At 42.0% G+C, this 19676-nt stretch overlaps 2 protein-coding genes across 3 annotated transcripts in view; one reads left to right on the forward strand and one right to left on the reverse strand.

Annotated features, from left to right (window-relative positions):
* Window positions 1-19676, reverse strand: part of BAG5 (BAG cochaperone 5) — a 184612-nt gene that overhangs the window by 148664 nt on the left and 16272 nt on the right. The gene's annotated exons all lie outside the window — the stretch shown is intronic.
* Window positions 1-19676, forward strand: part of COA8 (cytochrome c oxidase assembly factor 8) — a 99880-nt gene that overhangs the window by 28977 nt on the left and 51227 nt on the right. For both annotated transcript variants that reach the window (XM_086937877.1, XM_086937876.1), the window contains exon 2: window positions 11619-11816. In XM_086937877.1, the coding sequence (XP_086794003.1) occupies window positions 11619-11816 (198 nt within the window). The remainder of the gene's footprint in view (window positions 1-11618; window positions 11817-19676) is intronic.

Genomic DNA, 19676 nt, shown 5'->3' on the forward strand with positions numbered 1-19676 from the left:
GTTCAGGCAACTTTAAGGGTGAAAGAGGTGGTAGAGTAGAGCCTCTTATTTGTAATAATGAAGCCCCCGTCGACGGTGAAGTAAAAGAGGCAGCAGGCGGAGCAGCGGACCAAACCTTCAGATCCGTACATGAGGGCAGAAGAGGCGTTGACGGACCAACCGTCGACGGTATCGTCGACGAAGATATTGCATGCTTCGTCGGCAGGGCTTTCAATGTTGACTATGTTTTGTCGACGAAGCCTTAGACGACGATGTTGACTTCGTCGACGACGAAGCTGCCGACGATGGTAGATTTTTCGTCGACGAGGAGCTTGACGACGGTGGAATCTTCGACGACGACGATGGACTTCTCGTTGACGGTGTGGTCGTCGACAGCAAGGCTGCTTTTGTCGGCGAGGGACCCGTCGACAGGCTAATCTTCGTCGACGATACACTCGTCGACAATATCTTCTTTAACTTCGACGACGAAGTAACGTCGACGCTTGATGGTTGAATCGTCGACGACGAGATGGGTCTCAATGAAACCAAGACCATTGTCGACGGTGAAGAAGCCGACGACCTCACCATCTGAGGCTTTGACAAACAGAAAGTAACCGTCGATGTGAAGGAAATACTGTTGACGGGACCCTTCGCCGGAGCAGCAGTTGACTAAGAGGTCGTCGACAAGGTCTTTTTCTGAGGTAATTTTTTCTCCGACAGTCTTTTAGATGGCAAAGACTTAGCAGACTCTCCCGGGGGCATTTTTGGTCCAGATTTAGAAGGTGGAGAAGCCTTTTTTGCAGTAGAAGAGTAAGGCAAGCCAGAATCCTTAGCTTTTCTCAACACCTTAGCCCCAGGAGAAGATACCTCTACCTCAATGTTTCTCTTTCTTGAAGACATAGAAGACCCTGAAGCCAAACTTCCTACCTCAGATAGAGGATCATCCTGGTCCTTAATCTTCTGCAGCCATTGTAGAAGACGACCTTCTCTGTCTCTGAGGGTCTTCTGAGGAAAGGTCCTGCAGATCTTACAGTCCTTTACCTCATGATCAGGATATAGGCAATAAATGCACCTTTTGTGGGGATCTTCTTTAAAAAGCCTAAGCTTCCCACAAGACTCACATGGTCTGAAGAGAGATTTTGAAGTAGACATTCCAAAAATAGGAGAAAAACCAGCCAGGTTGAGAAGTACTGAGCAGAGCTCAGGGAGACTCCCTTTCACACGACGTGCGGTAGAAAATCTGAGAGCCTGAGTCTCTGGGGAGAGCATTCTAGTGGGTGCTGGTGCCTGATTGGCTGTAGTTTGGTCTATACAAAATGACTAGGATAGTCATGAGTGTGGAAGTTTTTCCATTGTAGCTTAGGGCTACTTTACTTCCTGGTTGGTATTACCAAGGGTTTTGCTTTTTTGATATACAAATTATTGCTTTTTTTATGTACCGTGGGACTCCCACTCCGACGGGGAATGATTCAGGCATGTGAATCTAAGAAAGACACCCCAATACTGGAGAATCCACTTTACGCCACTTCATTCTACTCTGAAATAATCTGCTCTATGGCACTGCACTATACTCCATGCTGCCACTGTAATCTACGCTGCACCACTCCACTCTACACCACTGCACTCTATGCCATTTTACTTCACACCACTCTACTCCACTTAACTCTATGCATATGCACTTTAAACCACTCCATTTAAAACCATCGCACTCTATGCCACTCTAGTCTGCACCACTCCATAATACTGCACTCTACTCTGCACCACTCTATTCTAATCTGTACCACTCTATTCTACTCTGCACCATTCTACTCTAGAAGATTGCACTCAACTCTACTGCACTCTATGCACTCCATGCTCCTCTACTCTACACACTTCCACATCATTGCACTCTAAGCCACTCTGCACCACTCTATTGTGTGATGATGTACTCTATGCCACTGCACTCTGTACCACTCTACGCTAATGCAATCTACTCTCCAATACTCTACAACAAGCCACTCTACTCTACACCACTCTATGCCACTCTGCTCTGCGCCACTCTGCTCTGCGCCACTCTGCTTTGCGCCACTCTGCTTTGCGCCACTCTGCTTTGCTCCCCTCTGCTTTGCTCCCCTCTGCTTTGCTCCCCTCTGCTTTGCTCCCCTCTGCTTTGCTCCCCTCTGCTTTGCTCCCCTCTGCTTTGCTCCCCTCTGCTTTGCGCCCCTCTGCTTTGCACCCCTCTGCTTTGCGCCCCTCTGCTTTGCGCCCCTCTGCTTTGCGCCCCTCTGCTTTGCGCCCCTCTGCTTTGCGCCCCTCTGCTTTGCGCCCCTCTGCTTTGCGCCCCTCTGCTTTGCGCCCCTCTGCTTTGCGCCACTCTACTTTATGCCGCTCCACTCTGCTCTATACCGCTCTTCTCTATACCGCTCTTGTCTATGGCGCTCTTGTCTATGGCGCTCTTGTCTATGGCGCTCTTGTCTATGGCGCTCTTGTCTATGGCGCTCTTGTCTATGGCGCTCTTGTCTATGGCGCTCTTGTCTATGGCGCTCTTGTCTATGGCGCTCTTGTCTATGGCGCTCTTCTCTAGGACACTCTACACCCCTCCACGCCACTCCAACCCACTGTACTCCACTCAATGACGCTCTACGACCCTCCGCTCCACGCACCGCTACGACCCTCCGCTCCACACTACAACAATCCATTGCACTCTACGACAATTCACTCTGTGCCACTCCACTCTGCAACATTCTATGACACTCCACGCCCCTCCACGACTCAACACTCCACGCCCTTCCACAACACTCTACTCTACACCCCTCCATGCCACTCTGCTCTGTACCACTTTATGCAATTCTCTCTACGCCTCTCAATCCTTCCCCACTCCACAACACACTACTCCACTCATCACCACTCCACTATATGCCACTCTACGCCCCTCCACTCTGCGCACTCTACACCACTCAACAATGCTCCACTCAACGTCTCTGCACTCTACGACCCGCCACTCTATTCCCCTCCATGCCACTATTCCACTCCACTCCGTACCACTCTATGCAACTCCCTCTACACCACTCAACCCTTCTCTACTCCACAACACACTACTCCACGTTACGCCACCCCACTCTGGCATGCTATGCCATTCCAGTCTGTGCATGCCCTTACAGCATATGCCCTGCCACTCTACACCACAACACCCCCCCACTCCACAACACTCTACTCCACTCTATGCCACTCCACTCCACAACACTCCACTCACCTATATACTACTAACTTTTAGACAAACTGAATAGCAGCTACGTTGCTGTTTAACATGGCTAACACACATTGACAAAGCCAATAGCTCTTGCATAAGCGAGACTGACTGGCTTTGCTATAGCTCGTCTCAAGTGGAGAACTTTCTACTGTTAGGTACACTCTTGATGTGTTTGTGAGAATTACATTATTTTGCTGACCGTGATTGGACTGCTTTGGCCTTATAATGCGTTCAGTACAAAGGTGAAGCAATTTTGTTTTTAGTATCAACTAAACCGTCGGCCTTTGATAACGCCCATCATGATTTATTGATGGACTGTCTGCTGGCATGCGGGGTTCAGGGTAAAGTGTGGAAACTACTAAAATCCTTCTGATCTGGTAGATCACAAATTGTGACGCTGGAAGAATTTCACTCTAAACATTTCACCTTACCTTGTGGAGTGCCACAGGGGTCTTCGCTTAGCCCCCTACTTTGTAATGTGTACGTTTCATCCCTAGCCTCACTAATCAGCTCCTTTGGATTTAACCTGACCTCCTATGCTGATGACATGCAAATTGTTGTGGCTCTGCGGCCTGGACAGGGAATTGGAATAGACAATCAGTTCCACAACTGTATGAAAGCTGTTGGGAGGTGGATGCCACAAAACTGCCTAAAATTAAATTCAATTCAGAAAAGGGGTGGTGATGGACAGAGTGTCTGAATTAAGCAGACCACTCGTACCCAGTCAACAGATCAGGGCTTGATCCATCACCGTTTTTTTAGCTCACTGCACCATCCCAGCTCAGAACCTGGCTACATGCAAATTAGTCTGTCCCTGGCCCAGTGCATCATGGGAACAGGGCAGACCAAACTACCTAGCCAATTCTTATACTGGAAAGGAAACAAGCTTCCGGGGACCGGTTTCTGGCATTACAGCCGTCTTCGGCCCGGCTTGCTTGAATCCTGATGGTGCAGTGAGCAAGGGACTCACATCTGAGTATACCCTTCCACGCTTATGGTGGACAAAACGATTCAGAAAAGGGGGTGGTGCTGGAAAAATTAAATTCAGGCAAGACGGACTTCATCCTTTTCAGAAATTATGCCAATTTTTTTGGGAGCCAAGTTGGTGGTAGTACGACCCACATAAAAAGCCTCATGGGGTGAAAAAAGCTTTATTGTGCACGCTGAAAAAGCCTGGAATGACCTTCCTTTTTACCTGAGAAACACCACAGACCTCTTGACATTTAGGAAGGGATTAAAAACCTGGCATTTTAACCTGTAATTGTTTACTACCACTTATTTACCCAGGGAATAGTAGCTAGCGCCAGGACACCTTCGGGTAACTGTTGCGCTTTACGAGTTCCTATAACATAACAATTAAAATAATACCGTTTACTGCCATGTGATTTTACTTTCTAAGGATAATCATTTTCAAGTTGACCACGGCGTCTTTTTGTTTTATTTACTTCTATTCATAAGTGGTAGATAGCTGTTTGAGCATAGTTATTATGTGCATATTCACTAGTGTAGTGTAGTTGCACGTTTGCATCTGTAGACCTCAGTGTAAGTTGCACTCTAGTTTTAATAGAAGTAGAAACCCTTGCCACTGTGTTGGTTCACATGAATGCACCGATGTCTAACACTTTCATTATTCACAATGGACTCATTAGCTTTCGTTCATCATCAAGTTCTCCTGTAGAGGACGAAATTATTTGGTTGTCATGTGCTAAGGGCAAAATCCTACATCAAACAGCTTAAAGGCATTAAACAGACAGAAACAAACAAAATAAAAAGAAATATAATACTATGTTTAAAACCACACTACAAAAATAGCGTGCAGTAAACCAATCAGGAGGATATTGACTGTATAGACTTGATCTCACAAACTGTTACCAAGCAATGTTCACTAGTAACCTTTTCTAAACCAATCTCACAGGATCCGGTTATCGATTTTGAATATATCCCACATGTTGCTAAAATATGGGCCAACCTGCACATCTTTGCCAACGTGAAATGGATATATTCCTGTTCAAGATTTTGGGAGCAATAATTATCACAACCACTAGCTCTGGAGTAGTGAACGTTTATAGGAAGAAGGGGTGTACTTTGTTTAAGTTTGTACCCTATGTAAAACTTTCATTGGTGTTAATATATGTTTATAAAGTTTTATATAGCGCGAACTTGACCTAAGAGGGTATCTGAGCGCTTTACATTTAGGATCGTTGCGTTAAACGTTACATCAGATACAAGTGCAATGTACGGTACCGTTCACATAAACAACGATTCAAGAATTCGTAGGAGGGAAGGGAGGAAGGAGTAATAGCGGGGAGATGAATAAGAACTGTGCCCAAAGTCCGGCTGGGTTGGTGACGGTCAAGGGGGAAACGAGGACTAATCTCCTCATTAGCTGTCTAGCAGCTCCACCGCACATCAGCCATGTTGGTCAGGTCTCATCGTTCAGGAAAACCAGTTTTTAGTTTATTTGATTTGAGAAGGTTATATAGCGCTGGCTAGACCCGGAGGTATCAGAGCGCTTAACCAAAGGATCGTTGCATTACAAGGTACATCTAAAAGGTTTATATAGCGCTAGCTAGACCAGGAGGTATCAGAGCGCTGTACCAGAGGAACATTGCGTTACAAATTACATCAGTTACAATATCGTAGTAAGGTACAGTAAACAAAGAACGATGTTGAGAGAATTTGTTGGAAAGGAGGGGCGGAAGGAGCCATAGCAGGGAGACAAGGAAGAACTGTGTCCAATGTCCGGCTGGGTGGGGTGACTGTCGAGGGGGAAACCAGGGCCAATCGCCTCATTAGCGTCTCGCAACTCCACCGGGCATCAGCCATGTCGCAACGTTCGGGAAAACAGTTTTGAATAGATATATAGGCTACGAGGATAGAGGTAAAAGGAGGAGGTGGGGGGCGGGAGTAAAAACCAACCAGAGAAGGAGCTGGGGCTACCATATAGGCCGATTGGGGATTGATCAAGGTCTGGTCGAAGTCCGATGGTAGGGAAAACTGTGGCAGCCATCTTGGGGTCAGGCAAGGGATTCTGACCTTGGAGTTAGAAACAGCCGGTGCCCATTTTAGTCCTTTGCTCCAGGGGGTCCTCGAGCAGGGACACTCCTGCATCTGGATGAGTAGCGCCGGGATTTGGGTTGTGAAAGCGCTTCTGGCTGCCATGTTAAGGTCAGGCAAGTTTCCGGAATGCTTCCGATACCCAGGAGCAATCCGATCTCTCAAAGTGCAGGGGCGCCCCCCGCCACCATTTGAATCACTGTGTGCCTATTTAAAGCTCCCCCCACTCACCGGTCCTTAGGAGTGTGACGTCCCTCATGATATATATCCTATTTAATATATTTAGTTTACATAGCTCCAGCTTTTTGCCTTATAGGCATTCAGATTGTTTGACAATTCTGTGTTGGTTTGAATACAGTTTTACCGTTAGTTTGTAGCAGTAAAATAACTTATTCCAGTATCAATTTAATTTTAATTTTAGTTCATAGTCATTAAATATTTGTTAATGTTTTCATCTGTGACCAAGCTCTGCACAATCACTGAGACCACTCTGTTGATCAGTGACTGCTGTTTTTAGGTCTAGCCTGCGCATTGCTGGCGAGAATTATAGTAAGTGGAAAAGAAAAGTCTACCAAAACGGCTGCGGATCCAATACAGTTCATGTGAGACAGGCGCGTGCACGCCAGCCACATAACACACCACCATTTGTCTGGGCCTCGGCAACAGACTTCAAAGGCTGCCGCCCCCGTGTGCACATCGCGCACCACCATTTGTCTGTGCCTAGGCATCAGACTTCAAAGGCTGCAGCTCCCCCGCCACAGCAATGCCGAGAGCTTGTTCTTTACAGTGCTCCAGCCGAGGAGGCAGTCCTTTTTCGCTTTCTGACTATAGTCACTCGCCCGCTCTATATATTCCGAAAATTCTTCAGGCAAGTTGATTGTTTTTCAACTCTGTTATCGGAATTAAACCTGAAGGTCTGTGGTGATCCCACGAATGCTTCAGTTAGTTTCACTGCTTTTCCTGGGTGGTAAGCGAGCTGTCCAGGCTGATTTATACGTTTACATGTTTTACTTGTTGCCTACTTATTTGCTGTGGTTTCCTTGACAACCTGACTCTTATCTGTGTATTTTAATGTTACGCGTGAAAACCGCTTATCTCCGTTTTCTGAAAAACAATAATAATGTGAAGCCAAATATTTATCAGTGTCTTTGTTAGTTTCTCAATCATTCTCAACTGGTTCAGCGCTCCCATTGGTCGATTCTCTGCTACTTATCTTAAGGTTCCACTCTACATTTAGACAGAGAATTAATGGAGCGGTCCGAGCCAGGGACTGCCGTGGCTCCGAGACCTCAAACTCGTGTCGAGATGGCAAACAAATTGTCATGAGACCACTCGCTCACGTTACCTCATTCTCCATCTGCCTCAGAGGCTGCCTCGCATTCCTCATCCTCCCTATGCTGTGCTAATTGTTTTAATCTCCATGTTTCCTCAGCTGACAATATGATGTTTACATTTGTTTTTTAATCTTTAGATTAATAGGACGTCATACTATCACACTTCATTTTTAATACTTGAAATTAAGCACATTATATTGTTCATAACCTAGTTTGCTTGCAATAATATTAATTAATTGTGCAATAAAACATTATCTATCTATCCTCCCTCTTTCCGTCTTTTAGTGTCTCTATCGTTTCTTCTTGTGACTCCCTTCTCTTTTTCTCTCCTTTCTCTTCTGTCTCTTTCTGATTACTCCCTCAGCTGTTCCTCCCTTTACCAGTCTTTCTCTTCCATCCGCTCTCTTTCTTTCACTGTCTCTCCTTGGGCACCACTCCCTCTCTCCTTCCATCCCTCTCATGCACTGTCACGTCATTCATCGCAGACAGGCTGTTGTGTACTTTTGCATTTTGATTGTTAAAATGTGAATAATCAACTGCCCTGGCAGCCACTCTTGTGCTGCACACCGGAGGCTTTGGAGAATATAGTGACTGTGCACGAAGGGGTGCAGGGGAGGCAGAGACTATCATCTTGGATTATTTTTGGCTTGTGGGTCTGGTTGACATCTGACTCGAACCAGTCTCGAGCCTTCAGTGACATCCAACATTTGATCTTTAGCGCACACTTTCATCTATGTCACCTTTAGTATTACAACAGTCTTCCTTACCTATGTAACGTCTTGAATGTTGGCATTCTTAGACATGCATTTCTCAGTGTTTCCATTTGGCGCAAAACACCCTTTTAAATGTTAATTTAACTTTTATTTCATTTAAAGTCATAATCCGTTGATTTCTGTAATGTTGGGAACTGACTCAGGACAGAGCAAGTAAGGCGCCAGGGATTAGTGACTGAAGTCTCCATGTGAGCGAAGCACCTCCCTTCATTTACCTGGTTACTGGTTCTTTTTTCTTGTTATTGTTTCCAACTTTGATTTTCCCACACACATTTATGGTTGTCACGCTCGAGCCGCAGCCTTTTCTCCTTATTAGGTATTAGCATTCTGTGACTCTTATCTTTGCCTGTTTACTAAGAACGACTCAACAGAAGAGATTCGTCACTCACTGTACTGTCTTTTTCAAGGCCAGGCATCTCTGCCCTCTAGTTGTCTCAAAATACCGTGACCTCTTTGTAAAGGGATCGCGACTGGTCTTCTAAACTGGTTATTGCAACTTGTACCCAAACGGGTTCCCAATGCCGAGACGACAGGCAACGCCTTTCTATTGTCAAAAGTAGGCTTGGGGGGAGGCCCAGCTGTCATCCAAATCCTCTGTGAGATATAAGACTCCAAGGGACTCCCAAAATAATTATTTAAAATCTGTCTGTACTGTTAATCTACGTTGGCCGGCGTGTGTAATATCAAATTACATTTCTGAGGCTCTGTACATTGAGCGCTCACCTGTTTGCACTCAGGAAATTGACAGATGTTTTTGCTGCAACGGGCTTGTTTAATGTATTGTCTTTTACACACTTTTGTTAGGCTGATCTATTTTAGTACACATTATGCTGCAATCTGGCGTTTATACGTTTTTTTCTGGCACACCTCTACCCCAAAGCCTCTCTCTGAAAGGTGTGAACTCTAGCACTGCCACGCTCACGAATTCCTTACAGTGCAACCACACACACAACTACCCACAAACAAACCCACACACAAACACAACCACACACACACCCACACCCACAACCACATACAACCACACATACAAACACACACACAACAAACACTCACACAACTACACTGAAAACCAAACCGTTAGTGCACACTTTCACCACGCACAGACACCATCACTCATCAGTACACGCTTTCACCACACACAAACACCACCGGCCATCAGTGCACGCTTTCACTGGACACAGACACCACCAGCTGTCAGTGCACGCTTCCACCAGGCAAACGCCAACAGACATAGTACACGCTTTCACCACGCACACACACACCACCAGCCGTCACTGCACGCTTTCACCAGGCATACACACACCACCAGCCGTCCGTGCACAATTTCACCATTCACACACACACCACCAGACGTCAGTGCACACTTCTATCGCCCTCACTCTATCTATCACCCTAACTCTATCTATCTATCTATTGCCCTCCCTCTATCTATCGCCCTCCCTCTATCTATCGCATCACCACAGCATCACTCAGCACCACCACAGCATCACTCAAGGGCACCACAACATCACTATGCTCTACCACAGCATCACCTGAAAGCCACAGCATCACTCGTCGCCACCACAACATCAATCTGTACAACCATTCAACAACAACTGGTTCAAATATGTTCTCTCAATGTTTAAATTTTTATTACAAATGTCACAAAAAGATGTTAATATTTCACTTCTGTTCTTGCATTTTCGTCACGATAAAATACACTGAACATAATATTCACAAAAGTTATTTACAAAAGTTTAAGCTATTGCCGTTATAAATTACAATAACTTTTAATTATTAGTTATTTAAAAAAAATAAAAGCCATTGTTATTTGTAATATCAATACATCTAAGTCCCGTAAATACAACACATATTGCATTACAAATGCTATAGGTGTCACATTTGCGAAAGTTAAAACTATTGGCATTGTAAATGACAAAGCTATTAATTTCGCTATTTTCAAAACAAACACATAAATAAAAAATGAGTCATTTACAATACCAATAGCTCAAACTTTCCTAATGCGAGACCTATTGAATTACAAATGCTTGTTATGGGTTTGCGGGCAGCATTATTTCCAAATCTGACCTCAGTTTATCAGCGTAGGCATGCAAAACAATTAATCCCCAAATAAACAATCTGAAGCCTAATCTTAAGTATTAGCAATGTTTTTATTAAAGTATTTTAAATCAGATATATTTTCCCCATTGCGTGCAAACACAGAGAAAGATAACTAAAAGCAAATGCTAATACTGTGAATTATCTTTGACAGATTATTAGTTATTAGATCAAATATGTAGAAAAGAATCTTCACCGAGATCCAGTTGATAATTTGTTTATTTGTAGTTTTAAGTTGAGTAGTTCTGGAGGTTTTGACCTTTTAGCAAGATTTGTGCAGCTCAGTAATTTAGAATGCATTGTGAACAGGGACTCAGTGACATTCCCCTAACGTGTGATTGCATAAGAACATCTTGAGAGCTTACATCAGAACTCAACATACAGTGATCAAAATAAAGGTCTATTTCACTGGAAGGCCACCTTCTACCATGTACCTAACTTTTAAGTGGCTGCATCAATGGAAACGAGTTTGCAATGTTGTTATTGTTAAATTAGACCATTAAGATTGCTCGATGAGTTGATTGTTTGCTGCTGAGATATGGTTGTGATACGCAGGTTACAGGTTCAAATCCCAACAAGTCGCCACAGCCTGTTATATTCTCAAGGTTGATATGAGTACCAGTTTCCATTCTTAGTAATAATTGTGAATAATATCTTCGACTTAACATGCTTTGGTGAAAGCACTTTTTAAAAAGAAGATTGCTATTAGAGCTCATCCTGCCATTGTTTTGACCCAGAAACACACGTTTAATTGTCTGCTGTACACTCATACAGTCACTCTCTGCATACTCCCCAGTCAAGTTCAACTTGCCTGTGACGCCATGAACCCTACTAATTGTAAACTATTGCATCTTTGTGGAAGCCCGGAGCTTCTGAAACTCTTCACTTCAAAAACGAATGAGTGAGCCACAATTCTTTTAGGTTGGACCCATTCCGAAAAACATTTTCACAGTGCCTGGTGAAACGAATGGGGTGTCTGACTCCCACTACAGCAGCTGCAGATAAACCCCAGAAGGCATACATTTCCTAATTTAGGTGTCTGTACTATATTTGAATTCCCTTCTCAGGGTAGCCATTTTCTATTAAAAATGAAACTGCACATTTTTTTGTGGTTCTATGTAACCTGTACTGTGACATTTTTTTCTTCAGACTGTAGGGTTCTGTCCTCCACCACATTCTTGCCACGATTGGGTTGGCCCCCCTGACAGACATTCAAATCTTCGCCCGGTCAAGTTTTATGTTGCCAACGATGAGTCTCCACTGGAGTACAGACTGAGGTTACTGAGACAAGATACACAAGAATGGAATCAAAAGTTCTGGGAACATCAGAATCTGACCTTTAATAAGGTATTACGAAAGTATTAATTATATTATTATTGTTATTGATATTTTTGTTGGTTTTATTTAATTGTTTTTTGATGGGTGCAACATGTTGCTTCCTGAGGCTGCTTAACTGAAGTGAACAGGATCCCAACCAACAAAACGATAATGGCTAAAAAAAAGTCTGTTTCCCATTGCACATGGACAGTGGTTGTAATGGGTGGTTGAGATTAGTAAGAATATGAAAAATGTGTGAATGTATGGGTATGTATATAAGGAGAGAGTGGTGTTTGAATCTCAAGGGGGTATGAGTGTGATTATGATAATAACAAGATGTATTTATTTCCTTTGAATATTTGTCTCTGTATAAAGATATGTCTCTGTGTCCCTTGTATGTTTCTCTAGCATAAGGGTTCTGTACCATCTTTGATATGAAGGGAAAAGTATTGAATAAAGACCCATCTATTTTTGATAAAACTGTATTGCGTTGCATATATTGTATGTATTTATACTATGTTGTATGTATAATCAAATTGCGATTTGTAAAATGTATAAAGTAAAAAAAATAACTCAAGAAATGAAAATAAAGAAAATAAATTGACACAAAGACTAAATGTATTATCTTGTAGGAAAACGCATCTAGGGTCAGCCCTAGCAACTATTCATAGCCCCATAGGAAGCAATAGAGATTGTGTGGGACAGTGTTTTTAAATATATTGTTTTGCTTTACTAGAGTGCCCTGTGAGTCTAACTATTTTGGGATGTGTACACTGTTTGACATGAAATAAATTTGTGTGGTACACAAACAATTTGTAAAGTTGCCGGCACAGTTATTTTAATTACAAAATGTAGAATTCAATTTGGAAATGTTGATGAATTTTGCATGAAGTGGCAGCACTCTCGGTTGTAAAACTTGAAAATGTTTTACCTGCAAAAGTTCACAAACTTACCACAGCTTATACATCTGCTAATGGATCCATGATGGTGGAAGTAGCTGCATTCTTTATCTTAAGACAATAAATAAATAGTATCTCTTGCTGGTTTGATATCTTATGCAATTTAAGAATGTGACTATATAAGACATTTTCTTCCTTGAACAACATTAAATATGTTGCAGAAATGTACAGAAAAGAGTAAATCTGATCTGATACAAACGACTATCCTTTCCCTAGTGGAAAAAAAAATCTTTAATATTGCCGGACAAGGTTAGATACGAAAAAGAGAGAATATGGAACAGTGGAAAATACTTTTAAAAAAGATAGGTACTCACAGTATCATGGACTCATGGAATTCTGAATCATGGTGACTTTTAAAATGTGATTATCAGTTGCAATACCCCTCATGATTGAAAATGGGTACTAAAACATATACAACAAAAAGTGTTCATTCTCTGTGTAATACTAAAATAAGTATAACAAAACAGTGCAGGTTTAATTTAATGTAAATCGTCAGTCCACACTTCGCATAAATGCTACAGCAGTGCATTTACATGATAACAGAAAAAGGACACACTTGTCTTATACTGTCCATTCATCCATTTAGCATAAACCCGAAAATAATGTATTCAGTATTGAATCTTATGCCGCATCCTCTTTCTCGGGGTATTGTCAGTTTATTTCATTAATGCTACCACCTTTCAGTTACAATTATTCACATTTCAGTTAGTCAGAATCAGAGTAACTTCTAGAGGTGACTCATCTCTTCATTATTCCTAATTAGTCTTAAACCACTAGTGTCTTTGTTCCAAACACTTATGTCTATTTTCATAGCATAGAGAGTGGAACTACTAGAACTGGGCATTTTTGTCCACTTCATGGTGATTGTGAGGAGTGTATCAAAACACAGTGTCAAATACAGGCATAAATTAAACTGAGATCACCTTGTTCTCTTTGATCATAGGTTTCCTGCTATTGTCGATCAAGTATTATGTAACCAGTCCCAATAAGATAAACTCGTTGTGTTAGAAATTTCTCAAGGGAATCTGGCTTCACCTGCTAAGATTTTAGCTTAATCATGTTGAATTCTTCTCTGACGTATCTAAACCATTGGAGAGGTCAGCTCTTGGGTTTCCCTAGATACTTTCAATAGTGTCAAGAAGCCCATCTATGTGTTTACCCGTCTTTAGTCTTATCCAAAGGGCTAAGGGCTGAAGAACTATCCCATTGAATAATCTTGATTACGTTTACTCCAATTTTAGGGTTTATTTATTTAAATGTATATATCAGCGCTACAGCTACTCAAAAAAGATTTTCCGGCGCTATGGTTGGGGTTCTACCCGGAGGGCTCAAGTGCCAGAATATTTTGGTCTCTACTGCACCCAGTTCTTGGCATTTATGTGCTCTCATAGTTGGGTACGATATAGTCTTAAAGTAGACCCTGAACCCCCTGAGTGCTGCAGCCCTAGGGCACAGCACGTTTTGAGATTTATTATAGTGTTCACCGACCTGGTGCTCACTGATATCAACATGCCTTGATAGCTAATATAAAAAACGAACTTTTTCATTACAAAGTTCCTTCATTGAAAGGCAGGGAACCATCCTTTCCCTGGATTAAAAACTTTTTAGTTTGTTTATTTTAAGAAACCGCATTCAAAGGAATGTTTAGAAAGTGCTCAAGAAAGTCTTTCTAGCTTTCAGGGTCTTAAACAGTATAGTGGCATCACCTGTGAAAAGCAGTATCAGAATCGATTTGCTCTTTACTCATGGAGCATTCCACTGGACTGCATTGATCATCTAAAATATTAAAATGCTAAATACATCTAATGCCAGAATGTACCCATGCAATACCCACTACCATTTGTCAAAACACCCATTGTAGTCCTTCCTAAACCTGTATTTTATCTGTGCAAAGCCATTGTGATGTTCCGCTTAAGGAGACCTGCTTATCTACTCAAACAGAATGAGTTAGACCACATAGAGGCTTCTGTTACCTCAGTTGAAATCTGTAGGTTTGTAAATGTTAGACTCATTTTCGTAGTGTAGGACCATATATCATTCCTAACCTTTAGTTGGAAATGAACTACAAAATGCCACCACGTTTGCAATTCATCTCCTACCCTTGTATTCATTTGTCCATGTAATATGTTCTAATCTTGTATTCATTTGTCAATGTCTTAGTTTTTTTAAACTTAGCATATTAGTCTGAGCAAAATTGGGTTGATAATTGTCAGCTTAATTTCTGTTTCACGACTTAAAATGTATGTGATTTAGGAATTCCTTTTTAAAATAATTGTATCTAGCCCTCGGAGATCTCTTACAAAATAATACTGCAATTTCTTGTAAACAAAACATTGGAAAGACTATTGGTAGTTTTGCTGTCCTACAAGTCCCACTCCTCATGCATACTTATCGTATTATATCTGAAAAGGGTGGAAAAGTGATTGAGCCTCACATCGTCTATCATGATAATCTGGCCTGTTAGTACCATATCTCTTGCTTTGGGCTAGTATTCTCTCAAATTCCTTCCACTTCATGACTTGCCAAAGATTTTTCACAGCTTTCCAATGACATTCCTCCTCTTCGCCTCCCTGCCACTTGCTATTGTACAGTCAGTGTCAAGCCTGCAATATCTCCTATGCTAATGTAATTGTTCTTCTGTGAATAAACCCTAATGAGCCTTGAGATAAAATGGTTCATCTTATCCATGATGACACAATGCCTGCTTATTATGTGAAACATGAGCCATGTCACCAGTAAGTCCATGTTCGACTTCATTTAGCACATTGTCATGACTAGTGCATTACCGTCCCAGATCTGGATGGCCTGATTTGCTATAACAGTAGGTGGTGGATAAAGTAGTGTGTACATCCACTATAACATTGGCCTCCTGTGTAGTGTGATCTAAGAGATCCTAAGTCATGACTAGAGTGTCATTACATCAAGTTGGGACAAATGTACTTGATCAATTTCATTAATTCATGGCAAAAATCCATTGATAAGCTGGCTAAAATTATAATAAATTACAGGAATTTGCATACATAAACAGTTAAACCATTTCAATATCCATTTAATCATTACCTGCGTTGATAAAATCTCATCTAAAATGTTTCCAAATCTTATCAAACTTCAGCTACGAGGAAAAGCGTCTTGCTTTAGCCAAAGTGAGCTCTAATTCACATCTTTGATAGATGAGAGAATGCCATTCCGAATCTTTAAGGGCATTCTCTGAGCCCCATGCTCAAGCAATACAGAGTCTGGCATATACCGGCATAAATATAATTAATTTCTGTAACTTCCTTCAAATTCGTATTTAACACCCATCATTTTCTCTTTAACAGATATTTGTACGGAAAACCTGAGACTTAGAAACCTATAGTTGGTCACCACTACCCAAATGTTTTGTAAACAGGGGCAGAGTGCGAACATGTACAGGACATAGGCAGCAAAGAGATTACTCTTGGGACATCTTGTTCTATCTGTCCTGTATATAGAAGGAGTTGCTCCCCATTTTAAAATTACGTCTGGGGTGTAGTATAAAAGACACGGCGTGCGCCACTGTTGTAGTTTGAGATTAAAGAAGTGTACAGAACATTCTAGCAAATCTAAAGTCATCTTAATCTCTTCAACTGAAACCTCAAATGAAAGAAGTCTGCTCCATTTCGCAGCCAATAGCGCAGTGTCATCTATAACAAACTGCGAGAATGCCTGATGCATCATACTTATAGTAGGTTTAATACCAGACTTAAAATAATATGGAGAAAACTCTGAGCTGTCGATGCCTTTCGCATGCCCGCGACCTGTCTGCATATACTCCATCAACTGAAGGTATTTGGATAAAGAATGATAAGGCAATTAATAGGCATCTTTTAAATCAGAAAAGGATCTAAAGCCATTCAAATCAAATAATTGGCCCATTGTTGTAATCCCGCAGTCTGCCCATATCCTACAGGTTAGATCCCGGGAAATATAGGGAAAAGCAGGATTATCCTAAATGGGGGTATCCTTGTTGATGAAACCGAAAGAATATTTCTTGCAGATCCCCTTCCACAAACAAATGATATCTTTGAGTACTTTGAAACATACCCTCTTGTAGTAATAGCTGATTAAATAAAAATTAAAAAAAGCCTAGCTTCTGCTCCTAGAGCATGCTGATAATACAGTGGCGTTAGATTTGGTTCCCCTTAGATCAATAAACTACGGAAACGTCCAGTTAAAGTGTCCCAGAAATACAGCTTAAAGTCTGGGAGTGAGAGCCCTCCTGTTTTATAGGCAGATTTAAAAAGTCTGGTAGTGTGCATAGCTCACCTGTAGCCCTAGATGAAAACTACTGATAGCTTCTTCCAGCCGTCTAAGAAAAGAATCCGGGACCCTCAACGGAATCGTCCTCAACAAATAAAGAAATTCAAGGAGAATAGTAATTTTAATAATATTTACTTGTTCAATAATGGTAAGCGATAGCTTATTCCATGATTTTAATGTAATGACCGTTGCAAATAGCAAAGTTTCAGAATTTAATTTTAGGATATTAGAAACCGCAGATCACTGCCTAATACCTAAATAAACCGTTGAGGTAGTAGTCCCCTGAATTGGTAAGTCGGGGTGAAATTCAAAAGAACCTGTTTTTTATCTAAATTCAGCTTATAGATAGAAAATTCTCCAAAAGTAGGCGCTTCAAGAAAATTCTCCAAAAGTAGGCGCTTCAAGATGAATCTGAGTAACAGCTGTTGCTGGGTTAGAGAAAAAGATTGCCACATTGTCAGCATATGCATTCAGTTTGAGTTGTCAATCGCCGAAAACCAATGATTGAATATCGGTACTCCTTAAGAAGGGACTGTAAATAAGTTTCTATATAAAGAGCGAAAAAGAGGGGCGAAAGTGGGCACCCTGGTCTTGTTCCGCAATAAATACGAAAGAGCCCAGAGAGACTCCCAGCAAACACAACTCAGGCACGTGGATTCGTATAAAGTGCCTGGATTATCAAAATCCTCCCCTATACCGAAAGCAGACTGTGTGACCCAAAAGCAATCCCAAAAAACACGGTTGAATGCCTTCTCCGCTTCAAGTAATATCATGCCCATATTCATATTACATTTTTTGGCAATATCAAAAGCAGCAATTGGTGTGTTAGTATGCTGTGTGGTATCTCTGCCTGGGACAAATCCATGTTGCTGTGGGGGATACTAAAACTGAGAACAGTGGAGCAAGACGGCAGGCTAAAATGTTTGCAAACCATTTAGCGTCTGTGTTAATCAATGAGATGGACCTATAAGAACCCAAGTCATCAGCCGGTTTGTCCATTTTAGGTCTCGCTGAGCCAGCGCATGCGCCGGTCTGCAAGAAATTTAGTGAGTGGCTTTTGAAAGTGCTACCAGAGGCTTCTGCTGACCTCAAGCTTGCATTCCCCTCCCCCTCCCTTCTCCCACTTCCTCCTCGTCAGTTTAATTTTCCTTTTCCCCTTCTTCTTGCCCCTCCTTTGTTCATGATGACGATCAGTTTCACTTTCCGGGGCGGCCGCGTCACTTTTGCTTGTTTTAACTTGAGGCGCACAGGCTTGTTTTATTTATCCCCAGAGGCCATCCCTGCCTGTCTCTGCTAATCAGGAGACTCTTTGTTCCTTTCACCAGCTAAGTCTGTCTTCATTTAAAATGAAAACTCTGTTCCATTAATCTTTTAATGCAGTAAAACAGCCTCTTTACTTTGTCCACATCTGTTATTTTTTGCCTAGCGCTTTGAGGGCCACGATCTTTAGCCAGTATAAAATGCTACAATATTAAAACATGCCTGCTCAAAGCACGTTCACGGAAGTGCTGAACCCTGCCGTGAATTACTTTGATGGAAGGAAACTATTCGGCGTTGTTTTAAAACTGTGTTATTCACTGTGTCAAAGAAGGGTGAGATCAAGGCCTGTGACTGATACACAAGGAGGAGAAAGGCTATGGTTGACAGGGAGGAAGTATTTATCATTCTTGAGGTAGTCTTGAAACATCTGCTCAGGACTACAATCATGCAGGCGTGTCCGAGACATTTACGAGAGGATTTTCAAGAGAAATAAATGCAAACAGAAAGGAGAAATTCAATCTCACAGCCCAAAATCTGGCTCAGTGACACTAAGGAATACCTGGTTCCCATGAGACACATGGAAATAATTTTTAACAATTTTAAATATTTTCAACAGATTTCAGCTTCCTTGCAGTTGAACTTGTCTGCGGCAGCCAGTGGGCCGCGCTGCTCTTTGAATTGTACAGCAAGTCACAAGATACCTTAAGGCCCCCGGCTACATTCCAGAGACTGCCTTTGGACAGGAAATATTATTTTTATTAATGCTATGGAAATATCATGCCCACTAAGTCACATTCACCAAATATGCTTGAAGTAGAGTAGGGGCCTTAAAACTGCTCTCACTGCCACCCTTTACCACCTGTGCACTTCCTTACTTCCATGTGACGTCATTGCTTTTGATCACACCCTAAACCCTTGCCAAACGCCTCGCGTGATTCTCTCAAATCATGTCATTCAGTGTGAACCGTCTTTGCAGTTAATCCATGACCGTAGGTGCCATGGGAGACGGGAGTGTGTTATACCTCCTAAATTTTGGATTGGGTGTATGCAGCCCCCAACAGGCCCCCCGCACCTCTGAACCAGTGGTCTTTTGGTAATTACCAACGGTTTCGCTGTGATTATTAACTCGCCGCTTGTTCCTTTGTTCTCTCTTGTAAACCGCTCGAATACCTTTTTGCCAAGTCCGCACTATATAAAATAGCAAACAAAAATGAGATAAGATTAAACAGTGGAAGGCAAAGCATGTCTCTCGAAAGTCAAGTTGCACATCGCCTTACACTCCTTAAAGCGATGTTAATTATTTAGTTGCACCATTGAGACTCTGATAAAATCGGTGATTGTCAACCCAGCAGAGTAAAGTTAGGGTGAAAATACTATTTAATGATAATGT

This window comes from Lissotriton vulgaris, chromosome 9, assembly GCF_964263255.1.
Source record: "Lissotriton vulgaris chromosome 9, aLisVul1.2, whole genome shotgun sequence".
Taxonomy (NCBI): Eukaryota; Metazoa; Chordata; class Amphibia; order Caudata; family Salamandridae; genus Lissotriton; species Lissotriton vulgaris.